The sequence below is a fragment of the Grus americana genome, chromosome 4 (genome assembly GCF_028858705.1).
Source record: "Grus americana isolate bGruAme1 chromosome 4, bGruAme1.mat, whole genome shotgun sequence".
Taxonomy (NCBI): Eukaryota; Metazoa; Chordata; class Aves; order Gruiformes; family Gruidae; genus Grus; species Grus americana.
Window position 1 is genome coordinate 56,177,083 of NC_072855.1, and position 17,338 is coordinate 56,194,420.

Below are 17,338 nucleotides of genomic sequence, written 5' to 3' on the forward strand. Positions count from 1 at the left end.
GGGTGCGTAGTAGCTCGGGGGTAGTCCCGGGGGGTCCTCCGCGGGCCAGGATGATGGATTTCGGCACTCCCTGCGCAGCCCTGGGGAGCCCCGGTTTTCCGCTTCCTCCCCGCCCGGGCTTCCGGACTGAGAACGGCCGCGTCTGACCCTTTTGCCGTTGTCTGTTTTGTGAAGGAGGCTTGGTTGGAGACTCCTTGTTGAGGTGTTTGTCACTGAAGACCAGTAGTAGTTGATGGCGGGAAGGAGTGTCCTTCGTGTCGTTCATCTGACACTTGGTGACTTATGGCTAAGCTTTTTGAAAGAAAAAAAAAAGAAATAAAGAAATAAAGTAAAAGTTTCAGTGTTGACTACCAGGTTCGATTTTTCTGGGCTGATAGACTGCTGAGAGGAATTTGGAGTGGAGGTTTTCTGTACTAGGTCTGCAAAGGAATTTTAACTCGGGGGTATTATTTTCTGCAATAACTGATTTTTACTATACTGTCTTTCTGAGTTTGACTTCTTCATAGCCTGTGTCTGACTTTCTGAACCATTACCATTACAGTTTTTACCTCATTGATATACCTGTCTAAAATTCTGCTTTGAAGCTATTCCTGAAAAGCTTATGTGCTTCTCTTTGGATTTGCTTGAGGATGCAGTGGTGGCCCAAAACTTGTACAGCAAATTGATGGTCCGGATAGAAATATAACTTCAACCTCCAGAGTTGTCTGCCTTAAATAGGTTAAATATTTGCTGGAGGAACACTATTTTTAAATTATTTAATGTGTTGAACAATTCTCAAATGTTAATGTATTTAACAAAAATTCTGTTTTACCATGTCATAATCAACAAGTAAATGAGGTCTTTTTCAGGAACTAAAAAGAAGAGGATGTTTATGTACTTACTTATTTTTAATTTTTTAATTTTTTGTTTTCCTGGGAAACATTTGTTTTTAACCCAACAATTTTCTTTATTACATTGTTAACACAGTAGCTCAGTGAAACTATGCAGCTGTTGTTTAATGCATGTTGAAAAGAAAGAGAAAATGGTAACAAATCCTACAATTAGTGAAAAGTGTACTTGCTTAATGTTTTTTTTTAATATCCAAGGTAATTTTTATACCAAAGGTAGACTATTATTTATCTTTAAGTTACGTTGCAAGTCCTGTGATGTTCGTTACTTTTCCCTTTTCCTCTTTCAGCAGTGGCTACTGTAAATAGGGCCAGTACAGAATAAAAAAACCATCTCTTCCCACAGAATTTACAGTCTGATTAAAGAAAGAAAAGTGCCAGAAAAAATATTGTGAGTGAATAGTGTAATGTCTTGTAGGTTTTGTTAGTTCTGTGTTCCATGTTTTGTTTTATTGTGTATGTCCGTGGCTGCTTTTTGTCCTAGTAAGCTGCCAAGGGATCCATAAATTTCTCACATTTAATGGAAGGGTAGTAGTTATGTGAAAATACTTAAGTGAGAACGGGCAACAGGTAGGCTATTAAGTCTTTCAAAGGAAAGGCTGTGCATAAATCCACAAGAAAGATGTATTCTGCAGAGTCAAAATAGTACGGAAAACCAACTGTCTTAGAAACAAAAAATACAGGAAACAAGGCTTTATAAATGTCTGTGCTTAGAGACAAAATGTTAGGAGAAATTCTCTGAAGTAAAAGATAGGAGAGGGCTGGGATATGGCAGTGTAAGAGCGTACAGTTGATGATGCAAGATGACCTTATCTTCTCACAGGAAACAATTTTAGGAAACACAGGTAAAGTAACTTATAGACAGAACTCCTGGACACATTTATCCTGGTTTCTCCTCTGTGAGAGATTTGGGAATAAGGTAAGCCTGATTGTAGTTTTCCATTGTATTCATAGACCGGACTTAAAAAAACCCACAAACAAACAACAAAACCCTTAAGGAAAATGTCTGGTTTTTAGGCTTGCTCGAGGGCAGGCTTCCTGCGTGACATTGATTTAAAAGTTCTCTTTGTGCTTCAGCTTTTTCAAATATATAATGGGAATACAGAAAACTTCCACCTTGCATGGTTTTTGGGAGGAGAGTCTGAGAGACGTTCAGTTACTGTTGTGATGAGGGGACATAGAACTTTTTACAGTAACTAGCAATATAAACAAATTCAGACTGAATGCTTTGCTATTCTATTGAAACAAATATGTAAGGAGTTGCAGTCATTACACAAGCTTGTTTTGTTAAAAACACTTTTTAAAGTTTTTGTGAGAATTAAAGTATTAGAATAATTCTGTTGATGTTGAAAAGCTTAATGCGAAAAACAGAATGGGGTTTTCCGTTGCTAGCTCTCTTGAACTTGTAGTCTGAAAAAGTCTATCCTCCTGGTCTGAAAGATACATGGCTTTAAACATCCCCAAAGCTAATGTTTCCTGTTCTTTTCCAGTTTGCTTAAAAATTGCTAGCTTCTCTCTAAACAAGTGGAATAGCAAAATTTAAATTCAGGGAAAAATACTAGTTAACAACATGTCAACATCATTTTTGGTATATGGTTACAGTAAAGGAAGAAGATTCAGTGCTTCCAGTTGTGAAGAAATGTCTCGGTGATCTAGTCAAACAAGAGACAGTAGGGATCTGTGGCATGCAGGTAGAGTTCAATTGCCGGTATGAATTAGGACAAACTTCAACGCTTGGGCTTTCTGACAGTGGTAGCGAATGCAGTTCTTGTAGTTTAGCCACATATATGGCAAAGCTTGTGTGAAGGACAGGTCTTATTTTTGGCATTAGCTAATGCACATTTTATCGATCTCTAAAATCTCTGTTACAATATTTTAATAATGCTGCTCTCAGTATTTCTAGAAACAAATTTTGAATGGGGAAAGAGGAAAATCTTCTATTTGAATGGTTGTGCTGTAATTCAAGATACGGCCCCTTTGAATGTAGCAGGTGGCTTTACGTTGGTCACTATCTGATGCTGAAAGACAATTTCCTGCATAAGCTTTTGAGGTAGTCACTGAATGATCTTTTTTACGGCAAAGAGGTTTTTGATGTCTAGGGGAGTAAGAGCAAGAGAAACCTGCTGGATTAGTCTAAATCTTCTAATTTCAAATATGAATAAAAAAACCCTCTCAAGTTACCAAGTTAGACATGTTGTTTGGCAGTTGTACAGTTGGTATGAAAGTTATGTATGAGTTCAGAAATTACACTGCGCATGTCAGTGTTATATGAAAAATAAAGATGGAGAACTTTTAGCAGTGCTTTCTAAAGTTGGTACAGAGACACACCTGTGTTTAGAAGTCAGAAAATGGGAAAAGGTGATTTACAGAAGACTTTCTTTTCTTTCTTCTTCTTGACGTAGTAGGAAGTTCTAAAAAGGTTAAAATTTCTTCTGTGTTTACCCCGTGCATTGAGAGCTCTATAGTTGCAATGAAACTGAATCCCTAAGAGATACTTACTTTATTCAGAATGTCATTTGGCTTTTCAATTTACTATGACCAAAATTAATTTAATTGGTATTTTTTGGTCTTCTGCAATCTCTTATGTGGAATACAGGTGGATTAAAAAAGCAAAAACCCCTTAAACTTTTGACTGTTTTAAAGGAAAACAGAAAAGTCCTTTGCTCCCTGACAATCTTGTAGATATTAAGAATTAACTTAGAAACAACTTATAGGAGATCTAGTTGCAAAAAGTAACTTCCAAGTGTAAACAGTAGCCTTCATTGCTTTAGAGTTCTGAAAAACATTGTCTTCTATTGCTCAGCTCTTAAGGGTGTTCGCTTGGTAGCTGATCTTAATGTGAGCACTGTTAATTGCCGAACTTTTGATCATCAGCAGAAATATCAGCTAATAAGCTTATCTGTTCTTGTTTGAGGATGGTGCCTTCATCTTAAGAATTTGTATTTTCAATTGAGTGAAATAAAGTGAAGGATTAAGTGTGAGTATTGGCAGGAGAGGGAGGAGCCAACCTGAGCAAATTGACATGTGAATCTTAACCTTCGTTAAGTCAATAGTTAGAGTTTTAAAAATACTTAGTTTGATATTTGAGCCTGAATTATCATGAATTTAAAGATACATAATGTAACATGTTTGTTTAGGCTTCCTTGGACATTAGATGCAAGTTCTTTGGCAACTGTAAAGGAGACGTGTCCCTGGACCACTGCGCTGGGCAGAGCAGAGGAGGAGAGAAACAGCTGGAGGATGCAAACAGGAACTTTAAGTGCAACATTTCTTTTGTTTGCCTGCTGAGTGAAGCTCATCTTTTCATCTTGAAGGTTAGCTGCAGAAACAGAAAAGTATTATTGTCCTCAATGGACCATAATTAAAAATATTTGTTCCGCTCCACACAATAAGGTTAATAACTCAGATCTAAATTGACCATATCAGTAGCAGAACAGGGAATACCGTTCTGGGAAACCAATTTCAGTGTTGTTGCACTGCAAATTTGAGAAGATAAAGGGACTTCGGTAGGAAAAATAGTAGTAGTGTACTACATGAGAAAACTTTGGGACTGTATTTGAAAATAATGGGACAGTATATTGCAGAGACACCTTCAGGTCAGGTACTATGAGTGCTTGCAGGATCAGGACCTTTAGTAGAGATCGATCTGATTGCCTGTATGAACCGAAATGATGAAATGACAGATTGGTTTGTCAGGATCTGGAAATCATTTATATATGCAAGTACCTATTCTCAGATTTAAGACCTGATCTTGTGAAATGTTCTTAACTCTCCCTGGCAACCAAAGAAATGAGACATTTGTATTTTTTGTGATGAGAGCTGGAGTTACCTCCTGCTCTGGAGTTTATTCTGCTGTTAAGTGTAAGGTATTAGTTGCTTGCGCTTTTTTCAGAAATTAGCAATTTACAGTTCGTTTTTATTTGGTTCAGAATTACTAACTGGGATGATTAATTGTTGCTGTATTGATACTGTCACTATTTATGTGATTCTTTAAAAAGGAAATTTTTGTAATATTGACCTTAATTTTCATCTTTGGATTTCCCCTTCTCCCATGTAGGGAGAGTCTAATTAACCAAAACAGCTGCCTTAGCTTAACCCTTCTCCTCCTCCTCACCTTCATAGGAGAATCCCCTTCTAAAATTTTTTGAGTACTTTTTAAAAAAAACAAAATCTGAGTAGCTAATGAATGTTTTATGAGTGAGCGGTATTTAACTTTTTTTGCTTTTTATAACTTCAGCATGTGCACAAAACCTAGGTAAAGGAGAATCTGTCTTTTGGAAAACTTATTAAAAACAACTGCCTATCCAACCAGAAGAAAATGTAGAAATGGCTTTTTTTATATATCACAAAATTCAACAGCAGATGTTGCAACTTCACTAAGAGCCCTGAGATTCTTGTCAATGAGCAATGAAAGCTCTGTTTTTATTTTGGGGTTAGTATAACTACCTGTGTTTGAGCAGCTAAACTTCAAATTGTAGTAATTATGCTTACCTCTGTAGACCTGTTAACAGGTTCTTTGTGCTTCATGGAGATGAATTGTACAATTCTGTGGAGAGTTACTGGAGAACTTTTTTGTCATGAGTAGTTAATGACAGGTAGGTACTGGACGACTGCTAGCCACTGAGTACAGTAACTTGTATTGTGCTGGGCAGTCTTAAGTGAGAACCCCTCTCATAGGCTATCCAAGCTTATTTTAAGCACTACCTGTATGAGGTGGCTTTACCTGAGGAAGGAGAATACAAGAAAGAGCCAAATCGGAGTCTGAACCGACTTTGTGGTTGTGGGACTAGAGGGTACTAAGCTGATTCAGTGTGTGATACCAAGACTAGTTGATGCTATCTAGGTCCGAGCCGCTGTCAAAACAAGTAATTTCCTGGGCTTCCTGCCACCTGCAGTTGACATTTCTACCATGTGCTTTACATGGGCACTTTTGCTGCTACATGCTGAATGACATTAACTTAACTGCTCTGGCTGAGGGGGAAGAAAAGTCTTGGTGTTTCCTTTCTCCCCTCCCCAAAATAATTTTTTCTCAATAATTTCTGCAAAATGTTCTGATTTTACAGTGTGAGTACAGTGCTGCTGTGTAAGTAGATCATGAATGTCATTGTTTCTGTGTTCTTTCTGTCTTTGTAGAAGGTTAGGTTCATAAAAACAGTTCAGTCTCTCTGGTATAGTTCACCATGTTGCAGCTGAGTTAGTGGTAAATTACGCTGTATAGTTACAAAAAATTACTTCGAGTTTTGAAGAAGTTAGTAACCATCCTCAAGCTGTCTGTCCCAGCTGTCTCCCAGATGTTCTCTCTTCTAGGCATTGAGAACAGACCTTTCCTGAGTGTACCTTTGCTTCAGTGCAAAATCCAGAGCTTTACCTAAAATGATTGAGGGAAGTGACTTTAAGTTAAGATACTATGGACTAAATACAGTGGGCTGCATGCATTTTCCCATTTTCTGACCCTGTCAAGAGAATGGAGTGGGTAGCTCTGGACAACATCTGCTTATCCTGCTTCAGCAAGATCCTAGTATTGGTTTATCTGGTTTGTGTGACTTCTGTATGTGATAGTTGTATACCTGAGGATAAGAACAGTTGAATTTGACCAGACAAATTTCAAGTCAAATTTCAAACTTCAAGGAGACAGGTAGATTAATAGGATAGCTGTGGCATTTACTGGGTTGAATACAGAGCAGACCAATAACCAACAAGTCATTATTTCCAGTTACTGTCTCTGGGACTGACTGATGGCTGCTATCTATTACTCATTGCTACTGGGTAGAAGTAATTTTCTTCAGCAGATTGGAGGGGAATTCACGTTGACGGTGTTCACTCTTTCATCTACCAGTTTTCATACCAGGACATTTTTGAAATTTTAATCAGTAGCCTGATTAAGTAGTACCTCTATTTGGACATCTTTCAAGAATTTATTTTTTATTTTTAGTCTAATAGTACATTATCCTCTGTGGGGAATCAGTGCTTCAGAGCTGCTACTCTGGATGAAAATGGACAAGGGCCGGTGTACCTATTGAGAGTATCTGTGTGCTGAAAAGGTTAATGTTTTACTTGTGCAGTCCTGAGTGATAGATTTGGAATAATTTGTAAGAACAGGTGATTAACAGATGGAAACTATAGAATGATAGACTTTGGAAATAGAAACCTCTTCAGAATTTACCAAAATATTTAGCAGTTCTATACAGCATGGTAATGACCAAAAAAGCTGATTATCTCCTATAAGGTCAACTAGAAGAAAAAATTCAGTGGCAAAATGATTTATAAAGTGAGTGTGTATTTCTGAATGGCTAGAGTGGCCAGGAAAGGGTGGGGTTGTATGCTTTGCAGGTTCCCATGGAAAATAAAAACAACTCAAATGCATCTGAGGGTACTATTGAATATTGAAAGAAGTACTAAAGTTAAGGATATGAGTTTAGATGCTAGTAACTATAGATTTAGCAGGTAAGACTAACTCTTCTTGATAATCTCCTCAACAGTACCTTCACTATATAATTTCTTCCACAGAGCTGTACTTATGGTATTAAATCTGTCTCAACTTACATGCTGTCAAGATTTATGCAAATAAAATAGCTTTTAGGAAAGTAGGTATTTAATTATGTATTTTACAATTTTTTTGTGTGGCAGGTGCATTAAATTAAAGAAAAGCAACAGTACTATTATATTGAGCCACTGTTGTTCTGAGACAAAGCCATGTAATGGTTTAAAAGTACTTCGCTGTAACAATCATTATTATGGTCTTTACTTAATGTCAGGTGGACTTGATTTTATTCGTCCACTGCCTCTTTTTGGACAATTGATTTGGCCCAGTGATAGATGATATAAAATAGTAAATTTGATGTACACATCTACATGAAAAAAAATAGTCCAATGATCTAGATCTATCAAATGAAACCCTTTTTTTTTTCTTTTAATATAATTATATCACATTCATGTAACTGTACAGAGACCTTATTAATCTAGACAGTTATTTGAAAGACTGATGCTGTTCCAATGTCACTTGTGCTTTATATGTATATGTAAACCATACTAGCCTTTCTGAGCAACATTCAAATTTCTTTCTCTTTATTATAAGCTTTCTTCTGTAATGATTGTTTTAAGAGCGCCATCTAGTGTCTAAAGCTTTTCAATAGGAGTTGTGATTTATAAGTTAATGGGCAATTTTATTGAATGATTGCATCATTGTTTTATATTAACCTGGTGGAATAGTTTAATAGGAAAAATGTAATTTTCAACCAAGTATAAGGAAAAGGAATTAAAGTTTTTAGTATAATGAGAAAACATTAATTTCAGCTATGTTACTGTTGTATTTAACTACTTTAAAGTAGTTGTGTGTTTGAGGTCTTCATATAGTATTCGTGAAATGAACGATTTTTTTTCTTCTTGTGTGTCCTCTTGACGTTCAGTTAGTATCTTGTCAGGCTCTAGATTAATTTTTAATACAGAAACAAAAAATATTATTTCCCGTGGCCTAATAACCTATATATATGCCTTCTAACAGTTACAGAAAGACAAATGTGTGCATTAGGAAACTGACCATTGTAGATATGTGCTCAGGAACTTGTTTTTTGTTAATATATGGTTAATGTTGTGGGAGATTATTGATTAAAAAAAAAAAAAAAAGTCTTGCTATAAAATGTTTATACACTAAAAAAAATTAAAAGGAAATATTTTCTTTTGGTTTTGCATGTTTTGTTTAATGTCAGAAATATGCTAAATTGTAAAACAAAGTTTTGCACAGATCATTTCCTTATCAGTGATTTGTATGTGAAGAGACAGTGTACATACGAATCCATTATTTTCTGTCAAGAAGGACCTGCAGTCTACTTATTCAGGCAGGACATCTTTAATAGTATGTTATGTTAAAATCAATTTTAGCAGATAGTGGAAGGGCCACTGTTTCAAACCTCTTTTTTGTTCTAAATTCTGTATTTTTTTTAATGAATGTTGTGTTCTGATTTCTATTTCAGGAACTTCAGCTCAGGAGGAAGATGAAAGATAGTGTTGCTGAAGAACATTTATATTTGGATTTTTCCCATCAGTACAGAGATAGTATCTTTCCTCTTCATACATCTATTTCACTGTTTTTGCTATCCTACTGTGACTGCAAATTATTCAAAATTTTCTTAGTGCCAACTAGTGAAGATGTGGATGATCAGTTTGTGACAAAAAAACTCCTTGGTGATCTTGAGGTCCATTTAATCTCCAGATGTCAGCTTCCAGTGGTTGTGCAGAGCTGCCGTTTACCTGCTGTTGTCATGAAAGATGGCAAGTTCTGCAGAGCTGGGCTTTCTGTTGTCTTAAGGCATATAATACAGAAAACGTACGAGGCAGATCCATCTAAAAAGTATGTTTTGGAACTCTTAGGCTTTAAGAAGACCTGCTTAAAAGCCTGTGCTGAAGTGAGTGCATCTCTTTCTCTTAGATATATTAATAGGGTTTTTTATAAGTATTAAAACTTAGAGTAGACTCTTAATATTGATGGAAACTAAGTTATTTTAGTAAGAAACTTAATTTCCTTAGAAAATGAAATTTCCTCAATGGAGAAGTATCTGTATTTTGGCACAAAGATGAAAAAGAATTATTTTTCAAGATACTACTTTTTAGCAGCTCAAAGAGAACCTTAAGATTAAAAAAATAGGTCAGATCTGTTTCATGTCTAGCAGCGTAGTTTGAATAAGTTATAAAGTACAGCTCTTGCAGTTTGAAATAAACATAAGAAATACCTAATTTATTGTTATTTTTGATTTCAAGAGCACTGTGTACTGTTAGCCTTCATCACTGCCAAGGCGCACTGCTTGCTTATGCTCCGCTTATGCTCGCCAGGATGTCCAGGGTCTTTTCAGCAGATCTGCTACCTGGCCTGGTCCCTAGCCTGTACCATTAAGGGGTTTAGTCCATCCTAGGTGCAGGATGTTTTACTGAGTTTCATGTCAGTTCCTGTCAGTCCGTTCTCTAGCCTGTGCAGGCCCCTGTGAACAGCAGCTCTTTCTTGGAGTTTGTTGACTGCTCTGCTCAGCTCACTTTCATCCTTGATGTGAGTGTATTCCATCACCTCTCTAGGTCATTAGTAAAGATAATTAAATAGGATAGGCCTCAGCATAGAGCCCCAAAGAGCTCCACTTCAAACTGACCATCAGGGTAGAGTGTGAACCCTTAACCGCTACTACCCTTTGAGTTGATATTTCAGCCCATTTATCACACAGCAGTTTACTCATCTGGTGACTCAGCCATCTAGACTTGCTTTCCTCACTCCTCTCAGGAGAACATTGAACTCCACTATTTCATGATCGCTAGATCCATGGTTGCCATTGATTACTGTGCCTCCAACCCAGTTCATCCCTGTTGGCAAGTAGCAGATCTGGGGAAGCATATCCCTGTGTTAGTCCATCTAGCACTAGCACAAAGAAATTGTCCCTGACAACCTCCAGAAACCTCTGGTTCTAATCTCTTCTTGGAACTGCTGGAAAACTTGATTCCATATTTCAGATGGCTACAAAGTGAGTAAACTGAATAAGACAAGAGTTTAGAACTTTTAAAACCTTTGAGTACAGATAATAAGAAAAAGAGGACAAGGATAAGAACATAAAAAAAAAAAAAGTAATTTTTTTTAAGGTGCTCTTTGGTTAGTCTAAAGTTTTTTTGATGTTGCGTGCTAAAAACCCACTAATAATACAATGCATTTCTGTAAAGTAAATGTGCTCAAACTCTGTTTGGTGTAATCTGGTTTTATTACCAGCACTTGGTAAAGATGACGTATAAATTGGTCACAGCTTTGCTGCTTCTGAGTTACACAGCCACCCTAATCTTATGCCAATAATAAAGAATAAAACTATGCCATATTGGGTAACTACTCATTCTGTTCTATCTATGATTTACCTTCCTAATTCTGCTATTGCAGAAATAATACAGAATGCCTGAGTTTATAAAATTATCAAAGAATTTATTTAAAGCTGGAATTTCTTTGCTTAAAGTGGACAAAAAGGTACCCTGGATTTTGTTTCTCTTTCTGTGGAGACATTAATTATGTACATTTGTCTGACAGGTTAGCCAGTGGACCAGACTTTGTGAGATCAGCATACCTCTGGCTGTTGAAGGATTTTTGACAGCATCTCCTGAGCACTGTCAGACTATTCCTCCTGACATTTTACAGTTTGAAAGGAAGCTTGGAGAACCTGTCCGAGTACATAACGATGACAAAATTCGAAGGCAAAAACTTCAACAGCAGAAGGCAGGTGCCAAGGCTGCAGTGCCTGTACTTGGTAAAGAAGCAACAGAGGAAGGAGAAACAGTAGAAATGCATCACCGTCCACTCCCAAGTTTGGAACTGAGCATAGCTTTCTCCAAGTTACTTGTCCAGGAGGAAGTATCAGGTGCAGTTAACAGGGAGGCCCCTCACATCAGGAGAACAAAAACCTCTGACCTTCCGCTTTTGGACCACGTTTTTGCAGAAGGGCTTTATTTTACCTTGGCAGATATAGTGCTTTTGCCGTGTATCCATCAGTTCTTGGTAAGATGAAAAGTTCTGTAAATATTGAGTACTGTATATGTTGGGGGTTTTTTTAAGAACTGGAAAGTTGTAAAATCCAAATTTTTTTAAAATTTAAAATACGTTGTGGCATTTGCAATGTGAACTTAACCTGAAACAGAAGATTTGTCTTTGGTTTTGTGCAAACAAAAAACAGGGATTGGTGAGATCACCAAAATTACTTTTAAATACATAGCATATCAATACTTAGTAAACACTGTTAACTGTTAAAATATTATGCTGAAATATTTTGGCATGAAGTTGCCCAGAAAATTCCTTCTTGAAAATACTTAAAATGGACACTTAAAGTTCATTCTGATATGCATAAAGCAAAAATAGGTAAGCACGAACCTATTTTTAAATTTTAAAAGGAGGGAGGATTGAGAATGATATAATAATTTTAAAATACTAGAAGGGATATTGACCATGAGAGGTTTAAAATGGACACTTAAAGTACATTGAATATGCATAGAAAAAAAGTAGATAAGCATGAACCTATTTTAATTTTGATTTCAGTGTACTGGGGGCAAGGCAAAATGAATTCCTACCCAGTTTGTTGTACTTTTACTACATGGATATTATTTGAATTGGAATTCTTTTCAACAAAGCCTTGAAACTTTATGTGGCTTTATCTTGACATGGACAGATATGCCTAAAAGAAAACAAGTACCTTCTAAGAAAGTAAGAATGCCTTTTAGGGAGGCAGTGAATGGAGAGAGATTCAGGGACTATGGTGGCTTTTTAGAGGTGTAAATCCTTGGCTTTCCTAACCCATACTAGAGCTGAAGAGGTACTTGGGTACTGACTGGGGAAAGGCTTCCAGAAGCTCATTTGTTTATGCCCCTGGTATGTAATTTCTTGAGGATTTTTTTTTGTCTACAAATATTTCTTCTTAAAATACGTTATGCTATGACTTCTGATTTGCTTATTTCTCCTCATAATAGGTTAATTATTCCTAATCTCTGCTGTTGTTTTCTTCTAGTTCCTAGGAATGACTTCATTGGTTGGGAGGAAACATTCCTGTGTACCCAACCCGCCTTTTTATCAAGCCCTCCCACAAAATAAGCCAGTTTCATTGCACATCTGTAGATAAAGATGGGTCCCTAGGACACCACAATGCCTACATATCAGCAAAACATATTCTTCTGTGCAGTTTTGTATTCTTCAAGCAAGGACTGATCACTGTGACCCCACTCAGAAATGAGGTGTTATGTCTAGGGAGCCAGCTTCTTTGGGATGTGCTTCAGCCCATGAAACTTCAATAATCTGTAGTTTTGTCATTCAGAGTATTGTTGCTACTAAACTGTTTTCTTCAATTTGTGGAAAGTCCTTTGTTTACTGCAGTGAAAGGAGAAGTTCCTTGGGAAAGGTTACATTGCTTGAAGGTCTTGGGAGTAAAGTTCATAACTGAAAAGTTACAAGTCTCCTTGCAGTCCTATGAGATTGGCTGCTTAATTTTTTTTTTCCCTGATAGAACCTTGTGTTACATGTATGGTCCAATAACATACTGATAGAAAGTTCACACTTTCCTTTAGGGGAGTGTGTAAGTATTTTGGGAATGCCAAGAGTGTGGTCTATTCAAAGATGCCTTTGTCTCTCCTCGTTTGCAGTCAACCTAGCACATTCCTAATACTGAACAAACACCAATGAGCTGTTTTCAATTGTCTTCATCCTTGTCTTTTTCCTCCATATCAAGATGGTTTCACAGCACAATGAGGAAACTCAGTGTATGCTAGCAAAGTAATATGGAATCTGTATATACTGGGTATAGGCAAAATTTTATTCTGAGTGTGGGACTATTGTGTGTTTAGTGATGCGTGTAGAGTTCTCAAAAGGTGTCACAGTCTGTATGCAGAGGAATTTGAAACCTTCGAAGAGTTTCACCAAGATAAAACCAGAAAAGCACTGGCACAGCTGGCAGTCAGGGTGCCACATGGAATGTGGAAAACTGGGGAATAAATATTTGTTCCCTGACATAGAATGTCATTATAGAAACATTGTCGCAAGTGGCAAAGTTGATTTTTAGAAATTCCTGCACTCCAGGATGCAGTTTGCCAGGCTGTTGGTTGTGTCAACTTGTCTGTAATTTGAATCAGTAGAATATTCATGTCTCTGTGCCTTTAGATCAGTGATCTGTTAAAAGCTCATTTCACTCTTGTAGGGGAGAGCTTTAGTCACTTGGTTATTGAATCTTTTGTGGTGGATCTCTCACTTTGCACAAAATTTATCTGGGCCTGAAAAGGAGGTTCCACGTGCATGCGTGGTGGTGGCTGGGTTTTTTTAGCACTTATCTAGTAAGTGCCAGTGTCTTGCAGATACTTGTATCTTAACATCAGGATCAGGAAAATATATCAAAATATGTTTTGAGCCTAATAAAGCCATGCCACTTGATTTTTATTTCCTACCTTTTTTTTTTTTTTTTTTTTTATACTCCCCCAGCCCCCTTTTCTCACCTCTGGAAAGAGGTAGGGCTTAGTAGTGCAAGCGACTTGAACTCAGCTTCAAAACCAGTTTTATAGTGGGAAAAACTTCTGTGGCAAGACTGTGTGAGAGTCTTGCTCAGCACAATCTGTGTACTTAGTTTTATGAGGATGTATACGCAGAAAAGAATTAAGGAAATGACATCTGTGTCTTTATTTCCTGTGACAATAAAATGATACAACGAGTTTGCCTGCTACCAGTGTTCCTGCAGTTACTCTATGAGATTGATAGCTGGTGTCTGTTGCCAGGAAGAGCTCTGAGTGAAGTTGGTATTTGCATTTTGATTTTGCAAGTTTTGTTGCCAAATTTGCCTTATGGTGTTTGAAAACAAATGGAATTCCTGGAGAAGATGCTGTCAGTCAGATTCAGAGAAACAATCCCTAAAATCAAGATAATTACTAGCGAGCATTAATACGTGACAGGTGTCCAATTTGTAATTTCTTTAACCAAGATCATCATCCTTAGTGGATTTCTGAATAATGAGAGCAATGTGGGAGTCTAGAAGTAGGTTAATATGACTATGTTTGAATTAGGGTGAAGAGTTATTTTACAGAAATGGTTATTAATTCATCGTTGCTTTGTTTGTTTTACAAATCACGTAATTGAGGAATAACAGCAACTTCCGTACAGATGATACTGAACACATGTAGTAGGACAAAATGCTTTCCTATTATTTTAAAAACTTGAATATATTTCAGTCTTTTTTATTTTTCCAAAGCCTTTTTTAATAGGAGGAGCATAACTTTTTACAGTAATGTTTGATTTACTGATGCTAGGCATGAGAAGATTCTTGGATCAGATGCTTAATTGATTTCAGCCATCCAATTGAAATTGTTCTGTAGATGTACTGGAGCAGCTGAGAATGCTGTATTTATTTGCTTTTCATGTGTGACGCTTGAGACCTGGTGGTCTGCAGCTTACAGACTATATATTGTATAATACATTTGCGGTAGCTTGCTCCAAGGATTGTCCTAAAAAGCTGGCTTTCAATTTCATTTTTACCTATATTATAAGAGCTCTGGGGTAATATTGCTTTATTTCTGTTCTCTGGTGAATGATTATTTTCTAAGTAATTATGCCTTGATTCCTACAGTTATCATCAAAATTGAATAACTTGCTTCTGAAAGCTTTTTGCAGACAATGGGTTGAAACTGCTCTTGTTGATGGAAGTGCCAGAGTTTAATTCTGTATTAAAATGTTATTTATCACTTATATAACTGGACTTCCTGGATTGTGTTTAAAAAAATCATTATAGTTGCACTTATACTTTGCTTTAAGGGTGTGAATAATAATGAAGTCTTCAATGGCTGCATGTCTGGAAAGTATCATACAATAAATAGGAGGAGACCTGACTAGCTGATTGTAATTACAATTACCAAAAGTAAGATAATGAAGCTGAAGAGTTGTTTTTCATTACCTCATTCCATTTCTGTTATCTTTCTGAGGTTAGCTTTGTTAGACTTTCTATTAGTTGTAACTGTTTAAAATTAATAGAAGAATAACAAAAGCTCTGTTCTCCATCTGGGAGAAACCACTATTCACTTTTTAAAATACAATTTAGAACATTTGTTATCCTGTGCCTCTTAGAATTGCTTTCCAAAAGACTTCTTCCTCAACTGAATTAATGTATTTCTGTCTGTGTTACTATTAGGATATTGAATTAGATACTAAAATTACACAGTTCATCCTCCCTTTGCTCCTTTAGCTATTACTAATTACTTGTGATTACCCTAAGAACATTATAAACACAGCATGCAAGAAAGCTGCTTGAAATTTTGTGCCATTTCAAGTGGTGTTTACCAATTTCTATTTCCACACTGAGGACAGATATTTGGAGGAGCACACAGCCTTTTCTGCCTATTCCTGTAATCATGATTTTTAATTTTCTGCTTAAAGCAGGCACAGCATCACAGAATAGTTGAGGTTGGAGGGTGCCTCTGAGATCATCTTGTCTAACCCCCCTGCTTGGAGCAGACTCTACTAGACCTGATTGCCTAGGGTTGTGTCCAGTCAGGTTTGAGAGTCTCTAAGGATGGAGACTTCACCACCTCTCCTGTAAGAGGATGATCTGCACTGTTCAAAAACATGTGGGAACCTGAACAAAAATTACTTAAGTTCACCAAATGCATCCTTCTTAAAATTAGCTGGTCGTCATGTAAAAATGTGATTTGGGTATCTTATTTTGTAATATGTGCATTGTATTCTTATTTAAGAATTTCTTTTTTTTACACTTAAAATTCTAGTTTCTATTGAAGGCCACTTCATCTCACCATCATATATACTTAATTCAGGAAAGAAATACACAGTTACCTTTGTTGTATAAAAATATGAAGTTAGGATGGTAAAAAATTTTGAGTAAATACATGATTTAAAAAAAAGTTTTGGATTCAGTGCTAGTAAAAAAACCCAGATGTCACTGATGTAGTGCAAAGGCTTCAGTAAAGACAAGGGTCAATGTATGCCTGTGCCTGTTTTGCTGTTATCACATAGTCAAAGGTATTTCAGGCTTGCAGTTGCCTGCAAAACAGCTGTCGGTGGATGAGCTTTTAAGGGCTTCAAGGTGCCTGTGGGAAAGATGAGCATTCAGGTACCATGATGTCTTGCTTAGAGTTCAGTATTCATTGCAAATTACTGGGTAGGTTTTTTTGTTTGGTTGGGTTTTTGGGGGTTTTTTTTGTGTGATTACCAACCAAAATTAATCATTCCTTTGTTAGGAAATAGATAATTAAGAATATTATTTAAATTGTATTTTCCTGTTACTGACTGAAATTATGATTTAAAATTTCATCCTATTAAGCAAATGGGAATTGCAGGTAAAGTCTAAATGGCCAGCCAGTAATTCCACCTGCAGGCCTGAGCTCTTAACTAGATAGCTTTTTGCATTACCATCATGCTGTGAGTAAGCATACTCAGCATGGGACGGAGCTCACTTCTGTAGTTCATGCCTTCTTGTGGCTTGTAGGAAGAAATTTTCAGTAGCAAGTAACCTTTCCATTTTTTTTTTCTAGGTTTCCAGTAAAAAACAAGGCAAAAATCTGGTAAATTTGCCTCTAATAACCGGTTGGTATCGAAGAGTTCAAGAAATACCTGGAGTGAAGCAAGCTGCTGGCAAATGCAATATGGAGCTTCTCCAGCTTCCAGGGTTGATGTCTGCTCCAGAGGAACTGCTACAAGACTTCTCTTCAGTTCCTGATGAAATAGAAGAGGAGAATGAAGACAGTCATTTTGTAGGTGGTCCAAGGCCAACTATGACTAAGTTAATGGTAATTGAAGCTGTTTAATGAGTTATTTTTAATAGTAGTATTCTGCTTGATTTGGAATAGGTGAATTTTATTAGAATTACAGAAGCTAAGTCTACCTTTTGCCTGTCTTCTCTCTGATATGCATTGACTTACAAGTGATTTTACTTTTTTATTCTGTTATGATATTTGATCGATTCAGG

The 17,338-nt window shown here is 36.6% G+C and overlaps 1 protein-coding gene across 10 annotated transcripts in view; it reads left to right on the forward strand.

Annotated features, from left to right (window-relative positions):
* Window positions 1-17,338, forward strand: part of GSTCD (glutathione S-transferase C-terminal domain containing) — a 74,178-nt gene that overhangs the window by 525 nt on the left and 56,315 nt on the right. For 4 of the 10 annotated variants that reach the window (XM_054823440.1, XM_054823437.1, XM_054823436.1 and 1 more), the window contains exons 2-4: window positions 8,858-9,289; window positions 10,933-11,397; window positions 16,905-17,159. In XM_054823440.1, the coding sequence (XP_054679415.1) occupies window positions 8,879-9,289; window positions 10,933-11,397; window positions 16,905-17,159 (1,131 nt within the window). In that variant the 5' untranslated portion in view covers window positions 8,858-8,878. Of the gene's footprint in view, window positions 1-9; window positions 444-1,710; window positions 1,807-4,024; window positions 4,202-8,857; window positions 9,290-10,932; window positions 11,398-16,904; window positions 17,160-17,338 lie in introns of those variants that run through there. The other 6 variants (XR_008576806.1, XR_008576807.1, XM_054823435.1 and 3 more) reach the window with 4 other exon arrangements.